The sequence below is a fragment of the Mizuhopecten yessoensis genome, unplaced genomic scaffold (assembly GCF_002113885.1).
Source record: "Mizuhopecten yessoensis strain PY_sf001 unplaced genomic scaffold, ASM211388v2 scaffold5929, whole genome shotgun sequence".
In the NCBI taxonomy this organism is placed as follows: Eukaryota; Metazoa; Mollusca; class Bivalvia; order Pectinida; family Pectinidae; genus Mizuhopecten; species Mizuhopecten yessoensis.
This window is the reverse complement of record NW_018406294.1, coordinates 251,513-275,187: the sequence shown is the minus strand read 5'-3', so window position 1 is coordinate 275,187 and position 23,675 is coordinate 251,513. Positions and strand designations below refer to the sequence as shown.

Genomic DNA, 23,675 nt, shown 5'->3' with positions numbered 1-23,675 from the left:
ATTTTTTTCCCCCCCCCCCCCCCCAGTGGAGCAGTGTCCAATGGGGGACATAGAGGTATAATTTTGTATTAATGGTGGTGGTGGTAGTAGCTCCACTGGAGGCAGAGGGGCGGGGCTTAAAAGGGGAATTTGAGGTTTACATTTTTAGAATTCTTCTCTTTATGTGCCATCCAAATTTGACCTGCATTAATATTGTCCTTGAACAGAGGGTGTGGCCCCTCTGGGTGCAGAGTTGGGGGGGCCAAACACTGGAATTTGAGGTTTGAATCTTTAAAATGTTGATTGAAATACAAGGTTTGAATCTTGCTTTGGTTGATTTCATGGGGTGATGAATTCAGTTGGTCTTAAAACAAATTCAATGTTTCGCAGTTCATTATATATGATTCAAGACCAACTCGACTCACCACCCCATGAAATTGACCAAAGCAAGATTCAATCCTTAAATAAAAACAAGATGACAAGTGCATGCTGTGTTGTAACATGCCCACAGGTTCCTGGCAGGTCAGAAGGAATATGAGGTAGAACTGGAGTTTTCCTCAACACTTACTGCCTACCCAGATAGAGTGAAGACTGGAGGGGAGGAATGCAGGGATGGAGAGAACCCAGAGCCTGGTTCTTCTTCCACTGTAGGTTCAGAACAGGAACCCGATATAGGGTAAGGCTTTCAGCTTAAGTTTTGTACAAACTTGGAAAACTGCTTGAATATATGATCAGAATTAATGTCATTTTAAAAAATGTGCTCGGCAATTGTTTTAACACTTTTTGAATTTTTAAGTTTAAGTGTTAACTGTGAATCATCAGAAAAAGTTTTTAAAAAATCAAACATTTATTTTTGACTGTTTTTTTTCCAGAACATCACGTGACAGTCTCAAATCTCCATCTTTTTATGAAACAGACAATGACGGAGGTCGTTCAGTGAGATCAACTGCTACAACTACCAAGGTCAATCTCAATGAGGCCAACATGGTGAGAGTTATAATATAAAGTGATGCATACTGTATACATCTGCTCACACATTGGTATTTGTCAAAGGGGCGTTCTTATATAAAGGATCTTACATGAGTTTCCATTTCGTATGAGATTTATGAAACGAGTCTAAGAAATTCTCAATTTAGCGAGCATCTGGCGTCATGTACTTGTCCTAGGCATGACGTCACAATTGAAACAATTGAAACTTACAACCAATCACAGGGCTGATAGGTCATATTACATGGGTTAATACGCACAAAAACTATGACATGGATATGTTCACTGGAAAACACAGTACATTATGTGATTAATAAAGTTTATCACTGTAACATGGATCTTTTTCTGAAAATTTCCAATCTTATACGAGGAAATGTTCAAATCAGTTCATGTGGCATGGCAAATTATGCATGTTAATCTGGTTATATATGACAGCTGGAAACAACAACCTATGGCTCACGAATCATTCATAAGGACAGGAAAATGCACATGGCCATCGGAGACGACTCGGAGGAAAGTGATTCCGATATTGACGACATGTACGCCATCAAGAAAGGACAAGAGTTCAAACAAGTCAAAGGCATGCCAGGAATGTTTTATAAGGTAAATTTTCTGAAATTTATGATTTTTTATTAAAATATTTTCAAAAGTTATTTTTGTAATTTGATTCAAGCATTACCAAGTAATGTTCATATATATGAAGTGAAAAGTGGGTTAAATTTATTTTCATGCCTAAATATATAACCATTGAAATACAATATCAATTAAATATAAGTCTAGGTATTTTAATGAAACAATGAAAAATACACTGTGGAAAATAGAGTTAATAAATAAAGTAAAATGTCACTATTCTCTGTCGTGATTGGGAGAATTTTTACTCGCCAATATATGTAAGGGAAGCATATGAAGGAATTGTCCAGAAGAAATTTCCTTTAATAGCCTTTGTTATTAAGCGGGATTGATATGAGGCAAAACAATGGGATCATGTAAATGTTTTATGTAAACGTGAAAATTGTTTTGACATGTATATCAATTCCAGCATTACATTAACAACCCCCAAGATGAGTATAACAAGAAGCTGTTCTCCATGTTGCCCAAAACAAACCTGCTTGCTCCGCCAAAGAGCAGGAAGAAGCTGACACGCGTGGAACAACTGGAACAACACTCTATCGCTGTACAGTAAGTCTCGCGGTCGTCTTCGCTAAGGAATGCATGCAAGTCTTGGGTGGTCAGGTGGCAGTGAATATACTTGTGTAACAACTAAGGAATTAGAGATCGAATATGAGGGGGAAATACTGCCTTACTGGCAAGCATGCTTTTCCAGTGATGTGGTATAACCCGGGGACCCGCTCACTAGTTCAGCAATGTCGAGCGTGGTCAGTAGCTGGATGGGTGACTGCCCGCACCTTACACTTGCCTGTCATCAAGACAGCTGGGTTCAATTCCCTGGTAGGATAGTAAAAAGGTAGGGGTGGGAGGGTCACCTGTGTGACCAAACGGCTGTTCCTCCAGGTACTGCAGTGTCCTTTCACATAAATAACCCCGTGGGTTACAATCCAGACCAACAGGGGAGATAAATATCAGTTTACATAACTAAGTGTTTCATATAATTGTTGTAAAATAATGATATAAACTTGGTTCTATATAAGTATAAGATAACACGTTTTTTCCCACATTCTCATCACAATTCATGATTTTCCCCTCAAACTTTCATAGATACTTAAACATTACGCAGGTTTCATTGGTTTTGTACATAACTGATATTCTCCATAGTAAGGACTTGTAATTAAAAGTTGGACAAAAATAAGTACCTTGATGTAGAAGATGGTGACTTATTTTTCAAATCCATTATTTGCATTTGGAAAATTATGTATAAAAATGGCATAGCATACAATGCAAATACCCTCACATTTCAAAGTCATAAGAAATTTGACTTTTTTTTATAACAGAAGGTCAAAATACAAAATCGTACAAGAGGTAAGGTTTGTGAACATGTGTGTGAAATTTACTGACAGTCAGAATAGATCTGATTAGTCTGTAGAGCAATTTTTATAAAACTTGATTTATAGTAACAGTGACCTAGTTTTTTACCTGTGAAGGTGATGTTTTCAAACATGTGTAAAGTATCGTAGCAATTGGAAAAGTAATAAATTCTGTAGAGTGGTGACATCAAAAATCTTATCAATTTCTGTTTATACTAACAGTGACCTAGTTTATGACTGCAGAAGGTTTAAACGTTTATTCGCACATTAGAGGTGATGATTTTCCATTTTCAAAATTTAAGAACATTTAAAATCATTGGTAAATTATTATAACTTTCATAGACCTGTACGTAGTTGCTGATTTTTTTATTTTTTTTCAGACCTGCATTTGCTGGTAAGGGCAGCACTGCACGCAAGAGTTACGAAAAGTTGCAGTATGTGGGGCGTCAATTTCTGTCGGAGCTAGGACTTTCACAGTGGAGAAGCCGAGAGTTCTGGGGGATGATCATCATGTTCATTGTGATATTCTTTATGAGGATGTACATGCATTACATAGGACAGTGGTTGTATCTACATGTCATCAACATTCCTGTCAACTCGTAAGTCATATAACACTGTCAGCTCATAAGTCATATAACACTGTCAACTCGTTAGTCATATAACACTGTCAGCTCGTAAGTCATATAAAACTGTCAACTCATAAGTCATTTAAAACTGTCAACTCGTAAGTCATATAACACTGTCAACTCGTAAGTCATATAACAATGTCAACTCGTTAGTCATATAACACTGTCAAGTCATAAGTCATTTAAAACTGTCAACTCGTAATTCATATAACACTGTCAGATCGTAAGTCATATAACACTGTCATCTCGTAAGTCATATAACACTGTCAACTCGTATGTCATATAACACTGTCAACTCGTAAGTCATACAACACTGTCAGCTCGTAAGTCATATAACACTGGCAACTTGTAAGTCATATAACACTGTCAACTATTAAGTCATATAACACTGTCAACTCGTAAATCATATAACAATGTCAACTCGTTAGTCATATAACACTGTCAAGTCATAAGTCATTTAAAACTGTCAACTCGTAAGTCATATAACACTGGCAGCTCGTAAGTCATATAACACTGTCAACTCATAAGTCATATAACACTGTCAGCTCATAAGTCATATAACACTGTCAACTTGTAAGTCATATAACACTGTCAACTCGTAAGGCATATAACACTGTCAACTCGTAAGTCATACAACACTGGCAGCTCGTAAGTCATATAACACTGTCAACTCATAAGTCATATAACACTGTCAACTCGTTAGTCATATAACACTGTCAACTCATAAGTCATTTAAAACTGTCAACTCGTAATTCATATAACACTGTCAGCTCGTAAGTCATATAACACTGTCAACTTGTAAGTCATATAACACTGTCAACTATTAAGTCATATAACACTGTCAACTCGTAAATCATATAACAATGTCAACTCGTTAGTCATATAACACTGTCAACTTATAAGTCATTTAAAACTGTCAGCTCGTAAGTCATATAACACTTTCAATTCGTTAGTCATATAACACTGTCAACTCGTTAGTCATATAACACTGTCAACTCATAAGTCATTTAAAACTGTCAGCTCGTAAGTCATATAACACTGTCAGCTCGTTAGTCATATAACACTGTCAACTCATTAGTCATTTAAAACTGTCAACTCATAAGTCATTTAAAACTGTCAGCTCGTAAGTCATATAACACTGTCAACTCGTTAGTCATATAACACTGTCAACTCATAAGTCATTTAAAACTGTCAACTCGTAAGTCATATAACACTGTCAGCTCGTTAGTCATATAACACTGTCAACTTGTAAGTCATATATAACACTGTCAACTCGTAAGTCATATAACACTGTCAACTCATAAGTCATTTAAAACTGTCAACTCGTAAGTCATATAACACTGTCAGCTTGTAAGTCATATAACACTGTCAACTCGTAAGTCATATAACACTGTCAACTATTTAGTCATATAACACTGTCAACTCGTAAGTCATATAAAACTGTCAACTCATAAGTCATTTAAAACTGTCAACTCGTTAGTCATACAACACTGTCAGCTTGTAAGTCATATAACACTGTCAACTCGTTAGTCATATAACACTGTCAACTCGTAAGTCATATAACACCGTCAACTATTAAGTCATATAACACTGTCAACTCGTTAGTCATATAACACTGTCAACTCATAAGTCATTTAAAACTGTCAACTCGTAATTCATATAACACTGTCAGCTCGTAAGTCATATAACACTGGCAGCTCGTAAGTCATATAACACTGTCAACTCGTAAGTCATATAGCACTTGTCAACTCGTAAGTCATATAACCTTTACCAGAATGTTACTTAGCACCTTTACCTGTATGTTACTTAGCACCTTTACGTTATGTTACTTAGCACCTTTACCTGTATGTTACTTAGCACCGTTAGTCATATAACACTGTCAACTCGTTAGTCATATAACACTGTCAACTCATAAGTCATATAACACTGTCAGCTCGTAAGTCATATATAACACTGTCAACTCGTAAGTCATATAAAACTGTCAACTCATAAGTCATTTAAAACTGTCAACTCGTAAGTCATACAACACTGTCAGCTTGTAAGTCATATAACACTTTCAACTCGTAAGTCATATAACACTGTCAACTCATAAATCATTTAAAACTGTCAACTCGTAAGTCATATAACACTGTCAACTCGTAATTCATATAACACTGTCAGCTCGTAAGTCATATATAACACTGTCAACTGGTAAGTCATATAACACTGTCAACTCATAAGTCATTTAAAACTGTCAACTCGTAAGTCATACAACACTGTCAGCTTGTAAGTCATATAACACTGTCAACTCGTTTGTCATATAACACTGTCAACTCGTAAGTCATATAGCACTTGTCAACTCGTAAGTCATATAACCTTTACCAGAATGTTACTTAGCACCTTTACCTGTATGTTACTTAGCACCTTTACCAGAATGTTACTTAGAGTCATATAACACTGTCAACTCGTTAGTCATATAACACTGTCAACTCATAAGTCATTTAAAACTGTCAACTCGTTAGTCATACAACACTGTCAACTCATAAGTCATATAACACTGTCAACTCGTAAGTCATATAACACTGTCAACTAATAAGTCATATAACACTGTCAGCTCATAATTCATTTAAAACTGTCAACTCTGTACAACACTGTGAAATTGTCAACTGTCCCAACACTGTTCGTTTTATGCCATCGCTGATTGACAACTTGTATATCACTAATTGTTGCCTTGCACCTTTACTAGAATGTTACTTGGCACCTTTACCAGAATGTTACTTAGCACCTTTACCAGAATTTTACTTAGCACCTTTACCAGAATTTTACTTAGCACCATTACCAGAATGTTACTTAGCACCATTACCAGAATGTTACTTAGAACCTTTACCAGAATGTTACTTAGCACCTTTACCAGAATGTTACTTAGCACCTTTACCTGTGTGTTACTTAGCACCTTTAACTGTGTGTTACTTATCACCTTTACCTGTATGTTACTTAGCACCTTTACCAGAATATTACTTAGCACCTTTACCTGTATGTTACTTAGCACCTTTACCAGAATGTTACTTAGCACCTTTGCCAGAATGTTACTTAGCACCTTTACCAGAATGTTACTTAGCACCTTTACCTGTATGTTACTTAGCACCTATACCAGAATGTTGCTTAGCACCTTTACCAGAATGTTACTTAGCACCTTTACCAGAATGTTACTTAGCAACTTCTACCTCAATGTTACTTAGCAACATTGATCTACTCAAGTGTATATTTTGTTTAGCAACATCTACCTGTATGTTACTTAGCACCTTTACTTGTATGTTACTTAGCAACATCTACATGTACATGTTTGGTACTTAGCAACATCTACCCATGTGTTACTTAGCACCTTTACGTTTTGTTACTTAGCACCTTTACCTGTATGTGACTTAGCACCTTACTTGTATATTACTTAGCAACATCTACCTGTATGTTTCTTAGCACCTTTACGTTATGTTACTTAGCACCTTTACGTTATGTTACTTAGCAACATCTACCTGTATGTTACTTAGCACCTTTACCGTTATGTTACTTAGCACCTTTACCTATATGTTACTTAGCACCTTTACCTGTATGTTACTTAGCACCTTTACCTATATGTTACTTAGCACCTTACTTGTATGTTACTTAGCACCTTTACCTATATGTTACTTAGCACCTTTACCTATATGTTACTTAGCACCTTACTTGTATGTTACTTAGCACCTTTACCTGTTTGTTATTTAGCACCTTTACTTGTATGTTACTTAGCACCTTTACATTATGTTATTTAGAACCTTTACCTGTATGTTATTTAGCACCTTTACGTTATGTTACTTAGCACCTTTACCTGTATGTTACTTAGCACCTTTACCTGTATGTTACTTAGCAACATCTACATGTACATGTTTGTTACTGAGCACCTTTACGTTGTGTGACTTAGCAACTTTACGTTATGTTACTTAGCACCTTTACCTGTATGTTACTTAGCACCTTTACCTGTATGTTACTTAGCACCTTTACCTGTATGTTACTTAGCACCTTACTTGTATGTTACTTAGCAACATCTACCCGTGTGTTACTTAGCACCTTACTTGTATGTTACTTAGCAACATCTACCTGTATGTTACTTAGCACCTTTACCTGTATGTTACTTAGAACCTTACTTGTATGTTACTTAGCAACATCTACCCGTGTGTTACTTAGCACCTTTACTTTATGTTACTTAGCACCTTTACTTTATGTTACATAGTAGCTTCTTTCTGTTGTGTCACTCTGCTCTTTCAGTCACATGTTATAAATCTTGATCTTCTATTAAGTTGCTCGTTAAAAATCATTGGTTTGCTAACTTGTTAAATTCTTAATTCTTTTGTTCCTGACATATTTACCCTAAATTATTTAGCATTTAGAGGTGAAGTACTATGTAAATAACTTCAAATAGGAAAAATATTTCCTTGATCTTCACATTCAACAAGTAAGTTTTTAGTTATGACAATCAGGTCTCAACGTTAACAGCAATGATCTGTCACTGTTAAAATGTTAAGTTTATTATAGTGTTTTTTATAATAACACCTTTTTTTTAAAGATTCAACTTCCTGCCCTACACGGTGGAACTGAACTACCAGCCGACACTGTTAGCGACGAGGGAAGAGATTGGAGTGGTTTGGTCTGGCCCGCTATTGAACCTCGTTATCTTCTGTCTTTTCATTATCTTAGTCTGGATATCACAACTGTTGTTTGGACTTTTCCCCGACCTTGGATGCAAATTTGTTATTGTTTACGGACTTCACACATTCCTTGACCCTCTGACAATCCTTATCGTGGACGCCTCTCTTGGGGTAATTATATATTTGGTCGAGAATCTGCTATGGCGATTTCTGCTTGATATTGCCATGCTGAAATAAGATTTTACAGTACACTCAGTGAATTAACAATTCGGCTAAAACATTGATGTCAAACATCATCGGTAAATAATAAATGTGCACACAACAACATGCCAATGCAGCTACAACAAGGTAACAGTACAGGTACTAAATGATACTGCCGTTAATCCTCTCATTATCTTATGTCCGTCAACACCTGGATACCCACAATGAGTGTCGACTGCAGTCTTGTGCTTCGGGGCATGTCGTTCCTCGTGGTATTTGATATATAGGTGCAACTACCTGTTGGACGAATGGCTAGGCTAAATACAGAGGATTTGGGTGATAGGGGATAAATCAGAGTTTGAGGAATACTTGGTATTCAAGGAATGTCTGTTCTGTTTGAGTAATCCGAGGTTAATTTACCAATAATGTATATGATCACAGTTGGGACCAAGGGAACTTTTTTAGGAACAGGGGGTATTCAAGTAGGGTTTCACTGTACAACTAACTTTTTTATGCCCCCGCCATAAAATGGGGGGGCATATAGTGTTACCCATGTCCGTCCCGTCCCGTCCCGTCCCGATTCAATGTAAACACTTAGCAACTTCATTCTTTGACAGATTTTGGTCAAACTTTATACAAAGGTCAAGTATGAGTATACTTCGGACATCGTTGTGTTTCAGGGATCCAAGGTCAAGGCCAAGGTCACACTTGCTATATATAGAAAATCATCAACTGATTAATTTAAACACTTAGCAACTTCCTTATTTCACAGATTTTGGTCAAATTTTATACAAAGGTCAAGTATGAGTATACTTCGGACATCGTTGTATTTCAGGGATCCAAGGTCAAGGCCAAGGTCACACTTGCTATATATAGAAAATCATCAACTGATTCAATTTAAACACTTAGCAACTTCATTCTTTCATGGATTTTGGTCAAACTTTATGCAAAGGTCAAGTATGAGTATACTTCGGACATTGTTGTGTTTCAGGGTTCCAAGGTCAAGGCCAAGGTCACTGTTGCTATATATAGAAAATCATCTACTGATTCAATTTAAACACTTAGCAACTTCATTCAATATGTTATGGAGATGGTAATAACATACAGAAAAAACATATGAATATTAAAATCAACTTTAAGTGTAGTACCTTGTGTGTGTGCATGTTTCAGGGTATCAAGATCAAAGTGGTTGTAATTTTTTATAGAACACTGAAACTAATTTCACATGGCAGCGGGGGCATTTATGTTTTACAGACATTTTCTAGTCTTAGTTAATTTCATGATTTCAAAACCACTGGGCCAAATTATCTTATAGCATCAAGCTGTAAAACTACAAAAAACAGTCGTTTTTAGATAGATTTTATATAGCGGCTGCATGATTTGATATAGAACATTAGGAGAGTTTAACTTTAAGGTCATCCCAGACTGTTTTTTAATAAATAGCAAAACATTTTTTTTTAAATGTGTTTCTATTTCAGCGCCAAGAGGTGACAGCGATCAATCCGATCGCAGATTTTACAAAACTGTACTGGCACTTTGATACGGTTGAGGGATCGGGACTGGCTGGAATCTTCCTCACTGCGTTTATCTACGTCTTTCACATGTTCATGACTGCTTCCTGCCTCTATATGTACTTCCTCAGGTAATTCTATGAAAGTGTTATATTGTTGTTGTAATGCAGTCATATGGTAAAGGCTTGGGTTTGTTTTGCCGCAAAGCTCTTAATTTTCATGCTTTTTGCAGTAATATTTTTTTTCTGTAAACACTATAACCTGTAAAATAAGTAGGAACTGAATCCATCGATCCTTATTGTAGCACTGTGCTGCGGCCATTTTACCTGAAATGCACAACAATCAGGTCCCGCAAAATTGGAATTTGATTTCAAAATAGGATTGGTCCCTGATTACTCCAACTGTGTAATTGAGAGACCTTAACAGTTTCCTATTGGAGAACACTCCTGTGTAATAGCTAGTGTTTGCTTTTATTGGTTTATAAGAACATTTTTGGTTGGCAGCTTTATCTAATGGCTGTACAAGGGATAAGATATTCTGTTCTAATTCTACAGGCTCCATAACAATGGCCGTTTGCTGGATGTGTACTGGCGTCTCCGTGGCGACGAGGATAAGTTCTTTATCCCATATGACCTTGAAGTCTCCAACCAGGAACTCAATTACATTGCAAAGAAGGCGGAGATGTGGCGTGGGGAGGAGGGCGAGAGACGCAAGGTGGCAGTGTTTGACTACATTTGGGAGGAGGAAGATGTAAGATGGTCAAATAAATTAATGTTTCTGATTTCCGATTTCTGATGTTTTTGTAAGTGTTTTTTTTTTGGTTTTTTTTACTGAGCACTATATGATATTCTGTAATGTTTGTTTTCATGGGGTTATAACATTTGAAAATCTCCTTAAAATCGTTTTGCAAAAATACATCCCAAAAGTTTAAATACCAAATGAGTCCTTAGTATAAATCTTAAAGTTATATTTTAATCTCAGAAAATTGTTAAAGGTTACCCCTATCATTCCTTTTTGAATTTCATAGCTTATTTTTCCACCATTTTGTGCTAGTTTAGTGATTGATATCATGAATTTAAATTTAGAATCTCTTTTCCCAATTTATAAAATAGTTCTATTATGACCCATCAATTTCCATTTTGTGTTCAGGTGAGCATCCAACATGATACAATCTTTCTTACAGAACTATATCTTTCTCTTTTGATTTAGTCTTTTAGATTAAAAAAAAAATTGTAAAAAAATTCTATTGTTGGTATAATTTTAAAAAAATCTCAGTTCAATTCAGCACAACACAATTTTCACAATCCCAAAGGAACAGTCTAATTCATACCCAAATCATGTTGAAAAAACATGGCTATAATAATCAAATTTGCCACACATTACCAGAAATTTATCACAAATTAGATTCTGTTCAATTTTCAAAGTAACACAGTGCAGCAAACAAATAATAAATCTTTATTTAAGAGTCACATTAACGCATTCACCCCTGAAGACACATTTGAACTCTTCTAATTCAAAGGTTGGAATAGTTCATTATGAAATTTCAGGGGTGAATGAGTTAAAGAAAATCAGTGTTGACTTGTTTATTTTGATCAGAAGTTGAATTCATAAAGCAACATTAATTGGGAGATTCTATATAGATCTCACTACTTGCTATGACTACAAAGGTGTAAATTCAAGAAATCTATTGTAGCTATTAAATTCTTGTTTCTATGGTAACAGGTCGAGGACAGCATCTGGGACGAGAAGGGAATTGAGAATCGGGAGAAACAAGATGGACGCAAGGAGATCACAACCCATTTATCTATCCACACCGTACACTTGGATGGGTTGCGGGAACTGTATCGTCATTTCCTACGTCTACCTGACGGTGCCATTGTTGAGGTAAGACAAAAAAAAAAGGAACAGTCATATAATAAAAAGGTTTGAGCTTGTGGTATTTAAATGAGATTGCTACTACCCTAAAAGAGCAGTTCAATAGATAAGCAGACGTGGACATTTCTGAACAACATTGTGGTGGAAGTATTTCAGCTGTAGGCACTTATGTAGCAGTAGTGGACAAAGTCAATCGCTAGTAATCAGGTAGTTCTGTTTGTTACTTCATTCAGATCCTGGTCTGTCCATGCATCTTAGCCTCTCCTGTATCAATATCACATGTTTTTGTAGGTATTTGGAGACATCAGTATTCCAGGAATGGACAAGGATATCAAGAATGCTCTGGTGAAAGGCTCCAAGGGACTGGAAAAACTCATGGGCTCTCAGGATAGCCTTAATAAGGTATGCAATTCATTTAAATTCATTTAAATCCAATTTTGTTTATTTTAAAATGGTTATGAAACAAGTTCTATCAATTATTAAACTAATTTGCTTGAAAAAAAAAAGAAAAAATAAGGTTTTGAATTTTTAATATTTTGTGATTCAATTTAGAAATAAAAGCCAAGCTCCAATGAAAATTTTCTTATGCACAATTAAAGTGCCATTTTTTAAAAGCAGATAAAAAAATGTTCTGATATTAATTTTTCACATCGAAAAACAATTGTATAAGCATCCAAGATAGCTTTTAAATGCATGTGAAGATTCCCATATAACATATATCAATGTTGATTAACTGGAACTATATTATCCTAGCTACAACTGCTACCGTAGTTACCCGCTTCAACTGTTTTTGTCTCGCCTCCAAGAAGTAGCGGAAGCGAGACTAAGGTGTTGCCTTTCAGGCGATCGCGGCTGCGTCAACATAACGTTTTTGCGTTTAACTTAGTTTCAGTGAAAGTATAAGTGCTAAACCAACCAAATCTTAGGTATTACATCTCAACCCATGCATCAAATGCTGGATGCGACCTACCTTCCATGGTCCATTGACTTTGTCAGCATCTCCATCAACATTAAGTTTTTGTGTTTAAGTTATAGTTTCTCTGATATGTGCATTGATAATCAAAGTGGAACATAGGCGAGACATATCAATCGGAATGGCTTGTATTCTTTGTATAGCATTTCAAAATTATTTTTGATGTAAATATAAGGATTGACCTTCATTTTGATGTTGTATAAGGTAGTATGAACACAGTTGGCGAAAAACATATCCTTAAATAAGTATATCTATTTATATCATCTTCTGCTCACTTCATTTTCATCTTTATTTTCATTTGTTAATTAAATTACTAGTTCCATTTCTAACGGGGGGGGGGGAGAAAACAAATTGTCTGGAAATCATTGCAAGTGAAAAAGAGTTGAAATATCTTGCCAGTTAAGTAATACAAATAATATCTCCGTCTAATCTGTGGGCTTACTTTCTATCTCACTTTTCTTTTTTTAATCAATCTTCAAGTGTGCAATATGGATTTTGGAAACTATTTATTAAAGTCTGCAGATTCATAGAGTTTAAATAAAAATAAAAAATCATACTATGATGAAATTGATAGAATCTTTAACTCATTCACCCCTGAAGACACATTTGAACTTTTCCAATTCAAAGGTTGGAATAATACATTATGTAATTTTAGGGGTGTATGAGTTAAATTTGTTCTATTTCGATATCTTATAAATTAATTTGGCTGGACACTGTTCTGTGAAATGAGCCTGAAAATTGGGGCGAGGCCATCAACATGTCGGTTCATTGTGTCAGATTCTGTAGGTTTCAATATGGTCAGCCATTGACATAGAAGGAGTTTTTCACTGTACAGCTTTACATGTATAGTGTGCAAGTATTAAATAGTTCACACCCCATCAGGACAAACTACCAGATTCCATCCATTTTAATGAAGCATTTCTAAAAATATGTGCATTCAATTCAATTCAAAAGTATTTTATTGACAATACATATATAATACAAACAGATAAGTTTTATATATTAAAGAAGATGTTAGAACAGTATTGACAAAAGAATCAGACAACAGGTTATGCCTATATCAGTCTTCTATTTCCGGTAGCTATATACAATGATTAGAAATATAGAATGTTCGTTTTCCTCTCACACACATGCGCATACGGATGATCACGACTACATTTATAAAGTCAATCACATCCCATGTTTCAGATGAAATGCAGTTTAGAATTATAATCGTGCTCGGTTCTAATTGCTCTTTATGTATAGTATTTGTATCGTCTGTGAAAGCTAAAACATTAAATCATCTCACACCGCAAAAACTATGTTTTTTATCTACCTTTACTAGGTCAAAGGTCGACAGACTGTTCACACCCGCAGTGGTTTCCATGCCGACTCACCCACGCCAAGCAGTGCTGGGTCCTCCATGGAAGACATCAAGAGGAAAAAACACATGTAACTGTGGCACCAACTTTGTGTTAAGATCAACAATACTGGGCTTTATGAAGAAGAAAACCAAATAAAAGTGAAAATCGGACATTTCAAAAATTGAATTCCAAAACAAGTAAATGGCAGTTTGAGAAGGATAAAGTTATGCAGAATGTGCTTAAAATGATTCACAGTTGACTACATTTAACTCATTCACCCCTGAAATTTCTTAATGAACTATTCCAACCTTTGAATTGGAAGAGTTCAAATGTGTCTTCAGGGGTGAATTGAATAAGTTAAACACAAATTTATGGGAATAATGTTTGTTTCTGCTTTTATTTGTAACACTGCTCTGCTAATGCTTTCCATGAAGATAGTTTTTGATTCCAAGATTAGAAACAGATTTCCCAGTGATGCTGGCTATCAAAACAATTTTTACTGTGATTGGACACTAAACAAAGAAACAGTGTGTTGTAAAATGGGCTGAGGTAGTGTTAGGTTGTACAACTGTTGGCCTCAGAGCAGAAATTTACAATTAATGCTTCGCTGATTGGGTGGGGTGCCTATGGACCAGTGTGATGAATATTAATAAAAAGAAATACGGCAGAATTGTGAAATTAGCACAAACAATTTGAAATCAGACTAAGTTGAATATTGTCTATTATGCAATGGTAGAAGTGAGGATTTATTTGATAAAACAACATCATGATATAATTCATAGCACACTTTTATGGCAGTGTCAGATTTCTTTTGTTTTATTTCTGGATTTTTTTTACAGTGTTTTAAATTCATGCAGCACTGCAAGTGGTCAAAATTAAATCTCTTTTAGAACAACGGCAAATTTACATAGGTTGGTTTTTCACAGATATTTTTGAGGTTGGATATAAAACTCAGTGAAATATAATCACTATACAGTTACTGCTGTTAATGGTTTTCTTGTGATAAAACGCTGAGCCTGGAACCTGATCCTTTAACTGTGTTATGCAGGCTCCGTTTCATCACTATCCCCATAAACTACACTAAGTTCTTGTTTCTCAATATTAAGCTCTTCTGTTTAGATCTGTAGAACAACAACAAATCTAATTTATATATCTAATTAATTCAATATCAAATCTGATTATTGGATAGTTTCAGATTGGTTAGGGCTGGTTTGAACAACCTTGGACATAGACTGCTCTACACAAGTATAGTTTATTATGATCACTGAAATGTTACGTATTAAAGTTCTTGTTTCCCGAAGGAAACTCATCTGTTTAGATCAGGGGAACTAGGAGATAGACTTAGTAACAAGTTTTAAATAAATCTTATCAAATGTTACTAGACCTTAAATTACTGTATTTGTGTTAAATGTGTTCCTGAAATTCATTGATCTGGGGCAAAACATTTTGTGCAAAAAATAACGCAATAATTGAAAGTGTTTTCAATGTAAAAAGGATTTTCTTCTCAAAAAATGTTCAGGTGCAAATGTTTTGTATGTAGTTTGGATTGCCCATTGATTTCTTGCACATGTAGCTATATGTGGAGTTTTCATATCAAAATACTATTATTAAGTGGTTTCGCTTCAGTTAAGGATGATTTGAACACCCATTGACTGTTTGTTCAACACACGTATGGTGTAATGTAAGCTTTGAGTTGTTAAGATTTTATATTCTACTAAGCTGGACTTAAAAACGTCAATTTTAGACGATTTTGTTATATATACATCCATGTAAGCAGGTCTTACCTTTCTAGAACCGTTTGTAATGTACCTAATCCATTGTAGAGTTTTAGCGCATAGATGTTACACTTTCACCTTAAATAATTGTATATAATTTAGTTGTATAACTGAAAATGTGGGTTTTTTTGTTCAGATATTGTATTTTCATTTAATTCTAAAATATCTGCATGCTAATTTATTACAAGAAATTTTCGTTAAAAATATTAGATGGCCATCACTATTGATACTAGAAAAGGAAAAGTTTTAAAAATTCAAATAATAAAAAAATTCATGTTAACATCAGTTTTAACCTTAGAAAAATAATTTAACAAGAGATCTAGATACGCTAATAAGTTTTTTTAATATTATTGAACGAATTAAAAACAATTTTATTTGATAAATTGAATTACAATGGGATCATATAGTTCCACTTAACTCACAAACCAAAGTGTCAAGGTCTCACTGTACACACAAACCAACATGTCCTGACTAACAAGGTTCTACTGTATGTACAACAAAAGTGTTGAGACAATTACAATGCTCCATTCAGATGTTTAAAGGATAATTGTATAAAGTTTTAAAGAAATGTACTTAGTGTGATGGGCCTTCAAAATTTTTAATTGAATTAGCGATAGGTGATATTGTTTTTGATATAGGTTGATTACTAATAACTAACAGTGATATTTTTTATTTAATTCACCTTATTTAGAGGAAGAACAATAGATTGATGATTTAGAACTCTTTTGGTTTTTGTAGTTTCAATTGGCAGAGTTCAAATTCTTCAAACAATGGTTTTATTTCAGAACAATGGTAATGATTTCTATATCGAGTCAGATGTTACAAGTTTTCTACCTTAAGATGTTTGATTTAAACTGGAAAATTCTTTTTTTTTTTCTCAAGTTTAGATTGTGTGTGCAATATCTTTAGTGTCTAAAAACTTTTTTAAAGAGTTCTAAATTTGTTTTTACGTCTCCTCATAATTTTCTTATATGCAAGCATCATGCTCTGATATTTGATTTGAAATATCTTTTCCTTGTATAATTTTTTGTTAAATATAGAATGCTTAGTTAGAAAACATTTCTGGCAAATGTTTATATGTGTTTAATATATATCTTGATAGACAGGTAAATAATCGTTTTTGTTTATTTTATTGTAATAATTAATATAGGTCAAGGTAACTCAAAGGTCAAGGTGACTAAAGGTTGAATTAAAAATTGTTGCTGAATTAGGAACTAAATTAAATGGATTTTGACAAATGTTAGAAGCTGGTATTTTTGTATTCAAAGTGTTTTTACAAATCAATTGAGCAAAACAAATCCTTATTAAGATTTTATTTTTTTTCAAGTTATTTTCAGCTAAAAAATGTAAAATATCTAAAACTTTTGAAATGTTATTAATACAACTAGACTCTCCTGAATTCTATTTATAGATTTTGACCTTGAACCTTGAGGGACTTTGAACATTGACCCGAGGTCAGAGCACCCTGGTGGTGTGTCGTGCTGTTCAGCAACCTTCCGTCCATTCAAACATGATTATAAAAATATATATTACGCTTTGTAAATTGTATCACTTAACAGAAAGAATAAATTTACATTTCTACCTAGTTTTGTGAGTGTTTTATTTTATAACTAGTGAAAATAAATTATTAACTCTTTGATGCAAATACAATATTATTTGTAGATACCATATNGACGCCAAGGAAAACGTACCCATTGGGTAATAATTGTGTAGGCAACACCGCCATACAGTCTTTCTTCTCTAATAAAGCTTCGAATATCTTTTTCTGCTCGGGTTTCAGACGATCAATCTCAAATAACTTTTTCGCATCATTCTCATCAATGTCCGACATATTTGTTACAACTCCGAGTGCCCTTTTGAAAGAGGGTCTCTGATTGGTCAAAATTTAATGAGTATTTATAAATATAAAGGTCACCTGAACATGACCCTGACTGCGGCACACTCAGATGTTCAGGCGTAGTACGAAGTTAACGAAGCCATGTAACATATGATTTTAATCAGATTGCCATATCCTGTGGTTTTGTTAGCTCACCTGGTCCGTCCATCAACTTTTCCTTTAAAACGCTACTAGCATGAACGACTGAGCAGATTTTGACTAAATTTGGTCAGAAGCATCCTTGGGGGAAGGGGAACACATTTGGTCTAGCCCCCCTGGGGGAGGGGCCCAATAGGGGAAATATAGCAAATTCTTTAAAATCCTTCTTCTATAGGAATGAAAGTATTTGTTCCATATTTGGTCAGAAGCATCCTTGGGGGAAGGGGAACAAATTTTGTATAAATGGTGGGTCTGGCCCCCCTGGGGGCCGAGGGGCAGGGCCCAATAGGGGAAATAAAGCAAATTCTTTAAAATCCTTCTTCTGTAGGAATGAAAGGATTTGTTCCATATTTGGTCTGAAGCATCCTTGGCTTATCAAGGGGAACCAATTTTGTATAAACTATGGCTCTGGCCCCCCAGGGGCCTGAGGGGCGGGGCCCAATAAGGGAAACATAGCAAATTATTCTTTAAAATCCTCCTCCTTCTTCTGTAGGAATGAAAGGATTTGGTCCATATTTGATGTGGAGCATCCTTGGGTAAAGGGAAACCAATTTTGTATAAACGTTGGGTGTGGTCCCCTTGGGACCTGAGGGGTGGGGCCAAATAGGGGAAATAGAGGTAAAACCTTTATAATCCTTCTTCTGCCATAGGGATTAAGGGATTTTATTCCAATTTAGTCTGGAGCATCCTTGGGCAAAAGGGGCTCAATTTCGTATAAACAGCGAGTGTGCCCCCCTGGGGGCAGAAGGGAGGGGCCCAATAGGGGAAACATAGCAAATTCTTCAAAATCCTTCTGTAGGAATGACAGGATTTTGTCCAAATTTGGTATGAAGCATCCTTGGGTGTAGGGGAACCAATTTTGTATAAATGGCGGGTCTGACCCCCTGGAGGCAAAGAGGCAGGGCCCTATAGGGGAAATAGAGGTAAAACCTTTAAAATCCTTCTTCTAGCTACCATTGGGATTAAGGGATTTTATCCTAATTTAGTCTGGAGCATCCTTGGGCCAAGGGGACTTAGTTTTGTATAAGCAGTGGGTGTGGTCTTCAAGGGGGCAGAAGGGTGGGGTCCAATAGGGGAAATAGAAGAAGGATTTTAAAGGTTTACCTCTACCATAGGGATGTAGGGATTTCTTCCAATTTGACCTGGAGGATCTTGGGCAAAAGGGACTCAATTTTTGTATAAAAGGTGAGTATGGCCACCCTGTGGACAGAAGGGTGGGGCCCAATAAGGGAAACATAGCAAATTCTTCAAATACCTTTTTTTATAAGAATGACAGGATTTTGTCCAAATTTGGTATGAAGCATCATCTTTGGGCGAAGGGGAACCAATTTTGTATAAATGGTGTATCTAACACAATGGCCCAATGCCCTAGTTAGCTTAAGCTATGGCGTTTCGTCCATCCATCGGTCCAGCATCAACTTTTGACTTTAAACAATTTCTTCAAAATAATCTAAACGCCTTAATAGGTTAATGATATTTTGCCAGCAGCATGCAGGAATGAAGGGCAAAAATATGTCCAAATGAATGATCTTTGCCAATATTCAAGGTCATTGGGGTGAAATATGTTTAAATCTTTTAAATCTGATAACTAGAAGGTCCAGGATGATGATATTTGGCCTGTAGAATGTTGGGAGGAACAGTTACCAAGCCTGTTAAAATAAATGACCTTCACTTATGTTAAAGATCATAGGGGTCAAATATGTTCAAATCTTTAATCAACATCTTCTTAACCAAAAGGCCCGGGTGGTTTAAGGGTTTCTTTCTAAACATTTTCTTCAGGTTGGTAAGTATATGGATTATGAAAAGTTCTTTTTACACAACCAATAAGAGTTCCTATGTGACGTTGCGATGACTAGAAGGATATGTACACTGTCACCATCATCAGACAAATGGCCAGTAAANATCCAATCACGTCTACGATCTTAAAAAAAAAAAATCATTAAGATTACATTGTGTGAACTGTGTACGAGTTGTTCACACAATCAACGTCGATTCCGCTTTGGTGAACACTGGAGAAATGATATCGTGGATTTTGATCAGGAGATCTGGAAATCAGCCGACGCCGATTTACCCTAGTCAATATGGATTTGATTTGGTCTAGTTTTTGAAAGACCGTCTAAACTTCTAATAAATAAATCTTAACTTAAGGCCTAGACTCCGACTCGGCGTTATCGTATCACGCTCACAGGGACCTGAGAATTTGTTACAGCTATATTTGGACCTAAACTAAGGTGTTCAGAGTAATTTTACATGTTTTCAGGGTTTAGATCGACTTTCGGTAAAAAAGACTGTCCCAATGATCATATCGATTCCCCGATCGGACGTGTTTTTTTCTGGTACCCCGGTTTCCTCCCACATTAAGACGGGCACGACAATTTACCCAAAACTACCCAAAAACACACCCAAAACTACCATCCAAAAACACACCCAAAACTACCTAATAACACATTCAAGCTTATTTTATTGTAAATAATAACCTAAGGCGAATGATTTAGTCTTTTCTTTAAAAAAACACACGGAGTTATGCTCCCAAGTTAAGGGGAAGTAAATCGTATATAATTGAATACCACAAGAAATTGTCCCGACGCAATGTACTTCATTGATTGACATTAATGAACACGCATGTCTAGATGCACTTGACTGGTTAAGGGCTTCAGCATTTGTCCAATGTAATTTGTATGTATAATATAATAATATTTTATTTCAGATGCAAGGTAAATCGTATAACATGTTTTAAAAATATATAGTATATGTATAGTTTATAAATAAAAACAATTCACAGATAAACATATTTCACAATTACTGATTGTTCAAAATAAAACTAATACATAATTAAAAATATACAACTAAAACATTTGTTAGCATTAAGATTAAAATTACCAAGAATGTTACAATAGATAAAATGTCTACTTCATAGTAGATACAAAAGAAATAAATTATTATCAATTCTATCTAGAAGACACATAAAGATAAGTACAATATAAATAATGCAATTTCATGTCTAGATTACCATGAAGTATGGCTCCGACACGCGGAAACTGAGACAACAAATATGCATTACTTTAATCTAATCAATATTCTAAGATATACATAAATACTACAAAGAACATGCCATTTAAGATTAAAAAGATCAGTACAATATATAAATAGTCGTACTTTGAAATGCAATTTCATGTCTAGATAACCATGAAGTATAGCTCCGACACGCGGAAACTGAGACAAAAAATATGCATTTTGACTATATATATTATCAGCGAAGGGGTTGTGCACTACAATTTAAATTAAAATACGAAATAATGATGGGTTGCATGACAGTGGCATTCTATCTGTTTTTTCGGACTTGCACCGTCGACGTTGGCCTGGTTTTTTCCCGCAACTCTGTTTTGGTGGTGGACATCGGAAATCAGAAGTTGTTGACTTGACAAATTTTGAGTCCAGAATTTTGATCGTTTTCTTTTTTTGCCAGAAAGTTTTGGAAATATGTCCTTTTCCTCATTACTTTTATTGATCCAAGTATCTCTCGAAAGTTGAAAAGATATGGTGTGTACCGAGAAGTTGCCACTTCCATGCAATGCCCTTCTGAGGTCAAGAATTTGGATGTTTCCTACTATAGTGCCATTTTTCAACTAAATCTGGTAATCGGTGTTGTTTGAAGTCGGCTACTTGTTTCAGTCTGTTGTTTATTGATTCAGAGTTGTTTGTCCACAACTCTGAAATCAATTTGTTCCGAAGAGGTTCAATGACAAATGCTTTTAATTTTGGTTCAAGAAACCTGTCCCAATATTGTCGGAAATTGTTTGTCAGATAGGGTTCAAGGTCATCTTTTCTTTTAGCATATTCCAGATCATTTTTGCTGAGGACAATACCGTCTTCAGCAAAAATATACTAGCAAGACTTTGTCTGTCTTTCAGAGATGTACCGTGCTTTTCAAGGAACATATTTAAGTTTTCTTTAATGTGTTTTGTACAAAGCAAAAAGGAAAACTGTCATGTAAAGCATTTGTCAGTGCACGCTCTTCGTCACTCCCTATTGTGACAATACCAGTACCTAGTTGGGCTCGTACATGCAAGAGAGAAAAAAGAATGATGTTTTGAAATCCGCATCCAAGTGAAGAAAAATAGGGCCTAACATAATAGGATTTTCTTTTGTTGATTTGTGCACAACCCCTTGGTTTTTGTACGTTATTGTAGAGACAAAACATTTCCCCAAGTTGAATGTTCTATCTACACCCATTACACTTGCACCTTCACCTAAACAATTGGCTTTAATATCCAATAATTGTTCCTCGGTATATAATGTGATGTTTGGAAGTTTGTGCTTCCCTAGCTCAACTTTTTGAAAGGCAGGGTTTGAATGAATTTGAGAAATGACGGCCAAAACCTCATCTGCTTTATTGTTGTTAACCACCTTTGGACCATTTTTGTTTTTGCCTCGACAAACTTTATCTCGAATTTGTCTTGCTGATTGAGGACCTAGCGCACTTTGGCCTTAAGGTAACACACATCAGTGGCTTCCTCGCCATACCTGTACACAGGAAGAGTCGGTACCATAGAATCCTCCCCTGTGAAATAAGTTTCATAAGCTGCCTCCCAAAATGCTGCAAACAGGTCCTTTGTTAGGCCGCCTACATCTTCTCTAATTTCTCCAGTGAAGGTCACATCAAAGGTTTGTTGCAGAATCGCTGGAGTGCTGTAGTGCTCCAGAACATCCACAAGAACACTTCTCCTTTTTACACTAATGTGATAAACCCCATCTAGTGTATCTCAAAGTCGATCAAGTGCTGAAATAAGAAAGGATATTTTTTGCATATCTGACAACTGTGACATTTGAAAGTAGGTCACCTTAATTGTTTTGGACAGCTATGTAAAACAGGAAACTTAAAGCCAAATATCACGCCCAGGACCCTTCACCCAATTGTCTATGAGAACTGTTTAAAGACAAAGTATCCAAACAATCAACAGTGTACAGATATATGCTTGGTCATGGCATGTCCACATGATCACTTGGCCCATCGGTCATCATGTGAATGAGAATATGACTGTTGAAGAATTTCTTTAATGGATTTTACATATCTATAAAACTCTTTACAGTCCACGTATTAACTAAGATTAAGACATAATCAATAAACAAGATTTTTCGATCATAAAACAACCCATGCCTCATAACATAATAACAAAAGTTGGGAGAGTGACAGAGATACCATAACTCACACCATATTGGGGGAATGTTGCGGGTGAAAACAGAAATACTTACACTAGGTGTGCCAGCATCTATGTAAGAATCATTTTGTGCCTGAAAATTTAAGTGCAGAAATGTCAACCGGTAACCAAGTGTAAATGGGTACTACAGGAGGACCTTTGGATCAATCCTTGAGACATAAATGCATTTATCTCTTTACATTCAGAAATTGTATACATGTGTATGGTTATAGAGTTGGGAGCTCAAATTTTCACAAGCTATGTCCCAGGGAATAACATCTTAGTGGACAGATGACAGATGTGGCATGAGCTCACTGTAGTTCTTTCTATAGACTAGATGAGCCATAAAGATTGGTCAAACATTTATATCATAAGCCAAATCTCTGACCAAATTTAAAGGGTTGGACAAACACCATTTACAATATCCCATCATAGGATTGGCATATGTACATGTATACCTTAAAAGAAATTCAATATATAACCAAAAAGACAAAAAAGGTTGCTGATATGTTAACAAAATCTTGTTTACGTC

At 35.4% G+C, this 23,675-nt stretch overlaps 1 protein-coding gene across 1 annotated transcript in view; it reads left to right on the top strand.

Annotated features, from left to right (window-relative positions):
* The window catches only part of LOC110451314, a 40,210-nt gene extending 22,999 nt beyond the window's left edge, over positions 1–17,211 (top strand). Inside the window, exons 14-24 of the mRNA XM_021499247.1 lie at positions 491–655; positions 852–966; positions 1,402–1,569; positions 2,006–2,145; positions 3,329–3,547; positions 8,151–8,403; positions 9,912–10,075; positions 10,499–10,694; positions 11,667–11,828; positions 12,111–12,221; positions 14,117–17,211. Coding sequence (XP_021354922.1) covers positions 491–655; positions 852–966; positions 1,402–1,569; positions 2,006–2,145; positions 3,329–3,547; positions 8,151–8,403; positions 9,912–10,075; positions 10,499–10,694; positions 11,667–11,828; positions 12,111–12,221; positions 14,117–14,227 — 1,804 coding nt within the window. The 3' untranslated portion in view covers positions 14,228–17,211. The remainder of the gene's footprint in view (positions 1–490; positions 656–851; positions 967–1,401; positions 1,570–2,005; positions 2,146–3,328; positions 3,548–8,150; positions 8,404–9,911; positions 10,076–10,498; positions 10,695–11,666; positions 11,829–12,110; positions 12,222–14,116) is intronic.
* Positions 17,212–23,675: the final 6,464 nt, after the last annotated feature.